At 36.8% G+C, this 8,468-nt stretch overlaps 1 protein-coding gene across 9 annotated transcripts in view; it reads right to left on the bottom strand.

Annotated features, from left to right (window-relative positions):
* Positions 1-2,148: 2,148 nt before the first annotated feature.
* TEC (tec protein tyrosine kinase) overlaps positions 2,149-8,468 on the bottom strand; it is a 54,533-nt gene continuing 48,213 nt past the window's right edge. For all 9 annotated transcript variants that reach the window (XM_032999220.2, XM_042808226.1, XM_032999217.2 and 6 more), the window contains 4 exons: positions 8,007-8,071; positions 6,817-6,935; positions 6,310-6,467; positions 2,149-4,326 (listed from right to left, as the gene is read on the bottom strand). In XM_032999220.2, the coding sequence (XP_032855111.1) occupies positions 4,249-4,326; positions 6,310-6,467; positions 6,817-6,935; positions 8,007-8,071 (420 nt within the window). In that variant the 3' untranslated portion in view covers positions 2,149-4,248. The remainder of the gene's footprint in view (positions 4,327-6,309; positions 6,468-6,816; positions 6,936-8,006; positions 8,072-8,468) is intronic.

Genomic DNA, 8,468 nt, shown 5'->3' with positions numbered 1-8,468 from the left:
CAACACTAGCACAGAGCCGTGATAGCCTACTGAATTACAATGCCCCACATCAGACCTTTTAGCATGCAGAGTTTTGAAACAAGAGAAGATACCGTGGCAAGAGAAGCATGCAGATGAAATGGAAATACTAGGAAACTGGTGTGAAGCTAGACTTGCAAATAACCTCAAAATTTGTAGCTGACATTTTGATAACCAACTTAGAGGCCTGAAAACAAATTTATCTGTGCACAATGGGGCAGATGGGATGCTAGAGGAAGAAAAAGAAGATTGGTCAGCTGTCAGGAACAGCTTTTTACTTAAGAAGCAGATAGTCCTACAAAAACAGAGAAGGCATAGTGAAAACACTCAAGTCCTTTGAGATGGTCCACTGTTGCCAATAACTGGCCTGATGAAGTCCCACAACATCCAGCAATATGTTTTGGGTTGGTAACACTGTCTGCAGAGGTTGCCAGTTCACAACCTCTCATATATGTAACCTTCCTCCTATCTTCATTTATAACCCTAATTTGCAGCCTTGGGGAAGTAGTATCAAAAAAAAAAGCAGTAAGTTAGATATTAATTTTTATAATTTGCATTTTATAGTTTTATTATTTCATAGCTTTCTTGGCTCAAGTTTCTTTTACTGATTCACTGTTTCTCAAGGCACTACTAACTTGAAAACCATGTAGTCCATATCTAAGACTTGCCCTCTTTTAGCATGTTTGGCAAGAAGTTCTTGCTCTTGCAGTGGGGCAGCAAGTTAGCTGTGTTCAACACTACAAACTCAGCTTCACCCATCAAACCCAAATCTTTACTGTAACACATGGTATGCTTCCTGATCTGTCAGTTTTCAACAGTACTAGAAGAATCAATAAACTAGGAGAAAACCACTGTACAATTAATTTCTAATAATACCTTAAAAGACAAACTTTCAGCTTTTCACTTGTGCAAGCTAAGGATTTCTGTCTTTCTTGTGAGTTAATTCAGCTCTGGACAAAAGACAAGTCTAGTTCTACCAAACTTTTTAGTCATGTCTGTGCTGTACATGCTTTTAAGAGCAGTATGCGGGAATATCTCCCTATCTGAATGCAAAAATAGTTGCTTTGCTGAATCCATCCAATGGATTCATATCTGTGCAGTAATTTTGAAAGTCAGGACAAACAGTCTGAACAGACATCACCTGAGCAGGGCAAGAGAAAGCTAGCTGAAATTTTTATGGCAATATTTAAATAGCTCATTTACTAAATACATTGCTGCTGCACAAAACAAAACTGCAAGATCAAAATACGCAGCCCAGTTTACTTACAGGTAGAAAGAATCATGTCTGGTTTTCTGCTTACATTCAGATGAACATGTAAGCCTCTCTTCATCAGTTGTGCCAGTACAACAGCCCTAGCTGAGCTCTTCACTGATATGAAATATGATAAACCACAAATACTGCTTGATCCCGCCTACTTACCTTTTTTAAAAAAAAAAAAAAAAAAAAAAAAAAAAAAAAAAAGTCCCAAACAGACTAGATACTAGTCTCACATCTGTTAATAAAAAAATAAAGGTGAAAAAAAGTGTCTGCTTTCTAGTATCAAACACACACTGTACAGGGAAAAAAAAAATATTAAAACGTCATCAGTAGGGCCAAGTATTTCTTAAAAAAAAAAATACAGCAGACATAAATCACAGCATTTGGTTTTGCTCAGATGAATTTTTGAACCCAACATTAGAAAAAATTCAGTTATAGTAAAACTAGGAAGAAGGACTGAAGTTGCTTGAGCAAGCTCATCCAGATGAAAGGCTGGTGCAGCATTTCAACTGGCCTTTGAAGACACCAGGAGAGTCAGCAAGACAGCTGTCTCTAGAGTTGTTCTGATCCTTTCCAAAATTAACCATCTAAGGCTACCTTTAACAGAAAAAATGCATTCATGTAGAAACTAGGTACCTCACAGTTCCTGACATCCTAAGTAAGAATCAAACCCGATGGCAGGTATGCAGAAATTATCTTCAGGTACTGAGAAGGAGCAGGTGAAAGGGTTGGATTCAAAGCACCCACTTCACTGAGGAAACTGCTGCCAAAAGTCCACATGGTCAGGGTGTGTTTTATCATACAAATTAATGATAAATATATAATTATTGTAAAGAAACAGGCTTAAGGTTCATTGAAAACTATTAATCTCCTGATTTTCCCATGCTTTATTTGTGTTTTAAGGGAAGCATTACTATAGAATTTTTCATGCTGTATTGTCAAAAGTATTGGCAGCACCATACTTTGCAGGGTCTCCACTGAGAAACTGGGGTGCAAAGGAACAATAAGGGAAGGAAAGATGAGGTTGGCTTACCTTAGATCTTCCACAGTCCTTGTTCTACTACAGGTAGAAACCCCTAGATTTTCCCCTTTAATAATACATGCTGCTGGTATTGATTGGGTAGTGGTTTGGACTCAACACTTTGACAGGGTGGTTTGCATAGTTGTGATAATCTTCTGAGACTTTGCCATTAAGAAAAATGAAATAGCTATTTAAACCTTTTCTGACAACCAGTAATTTTTCAGTGGAATAGTATGAGAATAGGAAAGCACTTCTTCCAAGAAACAAGAGGTTTCCTCCTTTTAAACATAAAGGTTTAGACAAAGCAGTGCAGGGATCTAAGCATCTCCAAAATTGATTACAGAAATAATACATTCCATTGTTGCATTGAAGTAAGCTAACTATAGTTACCTTTAATAATTTGATTGGAAATAAACAGCCCTATACTCCTCTGTGCCTACCTGCAAAAAAAATTTTAAAAAGTACATTTTTGTGCAGTCTGTTTTCTATTACACATGGCATAACAGCACAAGTAACAAAAAAAACCCCACATAATAGAGTTACTGAGGAGGTGGCTAGAGCAAAGCTGAAGTGCAAATACTCATATTCACTGGTATCAGTTAGATTAATTGAAACAGGCTTCAGCAGGGCTGTGGAGATATTAGCCTCTAGCATGGGGGACAGGGCATGTAACTTCTGAAGAGAGTTTAGGCGTTTCTGCAATGAACATTTCCTCATGGCCAAGTTAATTTAAACTTATATTCATACTACTATACGTATTTAGTATAGAGTGTGTATACACAGATATATATGTATACACACACACGGACTATTATAACACCATATTCACATGAATGATGAGTTTGGCTTATAATGCACTAACAGCAAATTATTGGCAACATAGTAGTCGGTTCCAAACAACAGTTAGCATTTAGCTTATTTACATACATGTGTACTATGACATTTTCTGTTAAGAACAGAAAGGTTAGATTGCTGTACATATAAGTAACAGACAGAAAGAGAAGCCCTCCTTAAACACACTTGAGAGCTTACTTTCACTCATTTACAAACCCATGTATTGAGTTGTGTAAGTAAGCAAAGGCAGGACAAACTTGTGCTTGAAAATTTCAAGAGGAAAACACACTTTATATAAATAAATGCATGGAATTTATATATTTACAATACATACAACATATAAATTATTTTATAATTAATCCAAACCAAGGTACTATGGTACACTGACAGACAGTTGTGATGAATCTTGGACTTATTTTTCATGAGTAATGTCAAGACTAACAGTATGAGGTCTCTGGTTGACCAAACAGCCTAGAAGGGCTTGGGGCATATCACAACTCAGTTCTGAAGCAAAGCTTTTTGAGTGTTACCATGGCTGTGTATGTGAGTGTTCGACTGTGCTGTTAACAACCTACTCTGTGCAAATGAGAGAGGCACTTTTTGTGTTTTTTGATGTGTCATAAAACACCCATCAACTGAGAAAAACAATGTTTCTGGAGGATCTCTGGAAACATTTCAATGTCAGTAAATAGCCATTTATAGATACCTTCAATTTTTAAGCATGCAAATCACTACTAATACTATTGCCTGTGTAAAGAGAGAGAAACTCAGAAATGTGGACTGTATGTACATGAACCTAGCCCATTAAATGCAAATTAGGCTGCTGGGCTTTGGCCACATTCTCTCTCTTCCTCCATAAAGAGCTCAACTTGCCAGCTATGCAGTGCTGACTTTTCAGAGAAAATATAGAGACTGCTGGTATTGCTGAAGATACTGTGCCCATTTCCCACCATCATGTAAAACTCTCCTTGTGCTGGAGTGAATCAGATGTTACGTGTTCCCCACGTTGTTCAGAAGCATCCAGCAGCTTACAGGATCAAGCTTTTGTAAAGAAATGGTGAAGCCACATCTCTGGAAAGTGGCTTCCTTCCTGTACTTGTGCTGCTGTTTTTTTTTTTCAGAATGCATCTTCACCCTCTGCAATGTCAATGATTGTGTGAAGCAAGTCTTCAAAAGTTGGGCGTCCCTCTGGTTTCTAAAAAGAAAAAGCATGCACAGCTGTGATCAGAAAGCAATAATGGTCTTGATATCATTCTGTGGCAATGAATTTACTGTTTCACATTAGATGTGACGTGCAAAAATATCTCCTTCTGTGGAATTTGGGTATGTCAATCTCAGTAAGCATCACTTTTTTTTTATGCTCTGAAAAAGCATAAATAGGTGTTGCTAGACTACACTTCATATAATTCTTTATTTTGCATAGTGCTACACCTTCCCCATCCCTACCTCCCCCAGTGAATTGCTCCAATCTTTCTTTACACAAGTTGTTCGTGCTTCTAAGAATTTTTAGTGTCATACGCTGAAGCCTCTTACTTCAGTGTTATTTTCTGGATTACAAAATGAGACTGTGTCATAGATTTACCCAACTGCATCCTTCATCTACCCTTTTTTCCATACAGTTCCTTATCTATCATAACATCCTGTTTGTTTTGTTTAATTACAGCAATACACTGAGGTAGTCTCTTCACTGACCCTGCTGACACAGGTAGTTTAGCATCTTCTGAATGTCTGAGCAATTTGCACTTTTCCTCCATTTATCAGCCTCAGATTTGTATCACCTGCTGAATTTTGAAGCCTCAGTATTCACTTTCCTCTACAAGTCATTAATAAATTTATGAAACGAGGACTGAGGTACCTACAGTTAATTATATTTTATGACAAAGATTGAGAGTATCTTGCCATTACTTGTGTCCTGTCTGTGTTTCTCAAAGATTCTTTCTCTCTCACAACTGCTTAGATTTTATTGTTAGTAACCCCTGATGAAATCAATAAATTTTTAATCAATGCACTGATGTTCATATAAATCCTATAAATACATATTAATATTCAAAGAGCATTAACAAATAACTTATCATTATCTTCCAGGTTATTTATTATTCCATTTTAATGACCATTTCAAGGAGGTTACCAAGTACAAACAAAATTTAATGATCTGTAATTTCCTGGCTCCTGTGAATAGCTTTTTGAACTACAGATATATTTGTCATTCTGCAGCCCTCCAGGGCACTGTTGTTCTTTATGTATTTTTTGCTGCATAAACTGACTGGCTTGTAAGTTTTAGATCTCCACCAGTTGGTTTGATGACTAAATTGCTCTCTTTCCAGCACCTTCTCCTCAAAGACAACGATCAGACACTATGTCATCTTTATTACTGGAAAACAGTAGTTTTTCACCAGCACCTCCTGTGGTGAAGACTGACTAGAAATAAAACATACAGCTCTTTCCATTCTCGGTTTCCTCTATTGCTCTCTCAAAATTAAAGGCGCTCATTAAATGCACCTATCTTCTTAGAGATTCTGCTTTAATACTACAGAAACTGCTTTATACCGATTTAGTTGATAAAGTACTCAATTTCGGGTTTGCTGCCCCTTTGCCCTCTGAAAATTGTACAAGTCAGTATCTGGGTTAGGCAGATTAAGAGTACAGTGTATTTTTATCTTTCTTTACAAACCTTGGGATTTGTATTTAGGTTCAACTGCAAGTTAATCTATATTTCCTATATATTTTAATAATCAGGTAATGAAGTATTTCTTTAAAAATATTTTCCATCATTCTGGCATGTTTCTGTAATGATTAATACACTGAGGCAATATAAAATCAGATTCTCCACCTCTGGACCATTCCAATTTTTTTTTTTTTTTTTTTTTTTGGCTAGCAGTGTTTGTATGCAGGTATAATCGCGACCAGCAGAGATTTAGCAATTATTTAATTTTGTTACTGAATGCCTTTGAATACTTAATCCAACAGTCTATTTATTTCATAGAAATTTCCTCAGTGGTTTTTCTTATCACAGCTCTAATTCAGTTGCAAACCAGGGGGATATTTTTGTCTTAGCTACGAAGACATGAATAGCAGAACGCTGGATACGGTCAAAATGCTGCAATAGAGATTAACTGCTGTTGCCAGGTTGACTTTTTTTTTTTTCAATTTAAATTAAAAAAAATGAAAAAGTATATACCTCCTGCCAGCACATCATCATCATTTCATACACCTGCTTACAGGCTAGTTTGGGCCGATACAAACGATGTCCTTGGCTAACCATTGTTACCACTTCATAGTTGGAGCTTTTTTCAAAGGGCATTTTTCCTTCTGTAAATACTTCCCACATTAAAACACCTTTAAAAACAAACAAACAAACAAACATACATTATGAAAATAACCAAATAACTTGTTAAAAATATGTTTAATGTTGAGCCCTGGGCTCAGTATTTCTCATAGATAGATAGTTTGAGATCCATATTCTAAAAAGTGTTCACTTGTGTCATTGCTCAAACCATCTTATTCTGGTAGAATGGGTTTTAACAACAGTTCTAAAGGTGTGTCTGCAACTTTATACAAACGTAAAACCATGGCAAATGGTTTCTCTGAGCTGTTTCTCAGATGTCTGAATCCTTCCCAATAACTGGAGCTTAACTACTATTGATAATATTTAAATAGTGCTTTCTTTCAACGATGAACATCTTACCGAATGACCAGACATCCGACTTGCTGCTGAACCGACTATAATTAAAAACTTCTGGGGGGCACCATTTCACAGGAAATTTAGCCCCTGAGGAGCTTGTGTATTGATCATCAAGAACATACCTAAAAAAAAAAAAAAAAATAAATGAAAAACATCATATCCTCCAGTCAGCCTCTAAACCTGAAAATTATAACTTAGATTTCGATTTGAATATTAAAAGCTCATATTGCCACCTAATGGCCATGATTGGTAGCATCACACAATAAAAATAGCTTCTCTGGGGCAGTAGTAAGGTTTCAGTCAACACCCAGTTAATTTTTCTTAGAACCTTAAAGTCATCTCTTGTGATTATTATCTATACAACACAGGTCTAGGCCACCTGCAAGTTAAATGTCTGTATTACAAGAGAAAATTATGTAAAAGCATAGATTTCTTGCTCTGTTTCTCACTGACCAGTCTAAATTCAGGTATCAGGGGACATGCAAGCTCAGTAGCACAGAAAGGTGGCAAAAGCCAAGAGCAGCATGGTCAAAGCATGGTGTTAACACCTTCCTTATAAGCACTGCTCCTCACCACACATCTCCTACCTGAAGTAGCACCCGTGGGTGCTAACAAGGGCAGGAAATCAACCCCTCTCCAGGTCTGAGCATCTCCCAACACTTTGGCTAGTGAGATGCTACTCTGAACTATCTACCTCAAGAGGATCCCAAACTCACTGAACAGCCTCTTTCTATCACTTATTTACCAAAATATAGATTAACAACTATTAACTCTGCAGCATGAGTTCTGTCATCCAAGATACAAACTCTAATACACCTCCTGCATCTCTACAAGATTGAAGTTTGTAAGATTTTCACAGATGCTACAGAAAGCTGCTAACAGAAGACTAGTCAGATCAGAGTCAAAGCCAAACTTCTCATGGCAAACACTAGACACGCTTACATCTCTAGAGAATAAACTTCCTACTTTTGATTTTCCAGAATTAAAATGAGTAAGGTAGTCGACGCATGACCACAGAACAAACAAGCTTTAAAGGCATGGGAAAAAATAAGCCAAAGGATGTTCCCTACAGAGGTCAAAAAGGATAATTTTTGCCTGTAATTTTGCTCGGCTTGTGTTGCCTTATAGTTAAGTACAAGGGTTAAGTGAATTTTCCCAGATCCTCACAAATGTGTTTGCATACTCAGACATACCTTGTCATTCCAAAATCCGATACTTTGACCACTCCTGAGTCACTCACCAAGCAGTTCCTGGCAGCCTGCAAAAGGAACAGTTAAAATTGGATTAAAAACTTGCTGGCTCTTGCAGGGAAATTACAATAGTTTAAGTAATGAGGACAAAGTCCTTATTATCAAGTTCACTGATTTACCAAGTTCAGTAGTGTATTCTCATTATGCTCTGGATTAAGAGGTACATGTGCATTTGCTCTTGATAGTACTGTTTTGACAACTAAACCATTTTGTAAAAAATCACCAGAAAAAAATATCCCAAGGAATTTATGAGTGGTGAAAACAACACCAGTAGAGAACAGAGACACACTATTATTTCAGTGCAAATAGCTATCAACTCTCTATAAAAATTTCAGAGAGATTTTATTCCATTTTCTCAGGAGAGAGAAACCTGTCATGTTTTTCTGTATAGGGCAACTTTATAGA

The sequence above is a fragment of the Tyto alba genome, unplaced genomic scaffold (genome assembly GCF_018691265.1).
Source record: "Tyto alba isolate M040663 unplaced genomic scaffold, T.alba_DEE_v4.0 Super-Scaffold_6, whole genome shotgun sequence".
NCBI classification, from domain to species: Eukaryota; Metazoa; Chordata; class Aves; order Strigiformes; family Tytonidae; genus Tyto; species Tyto alba.
Note: the sequence above shows the minus strand (reverse complement) of the source record. Positions and strands in the feature narration are given on the sequence as shown.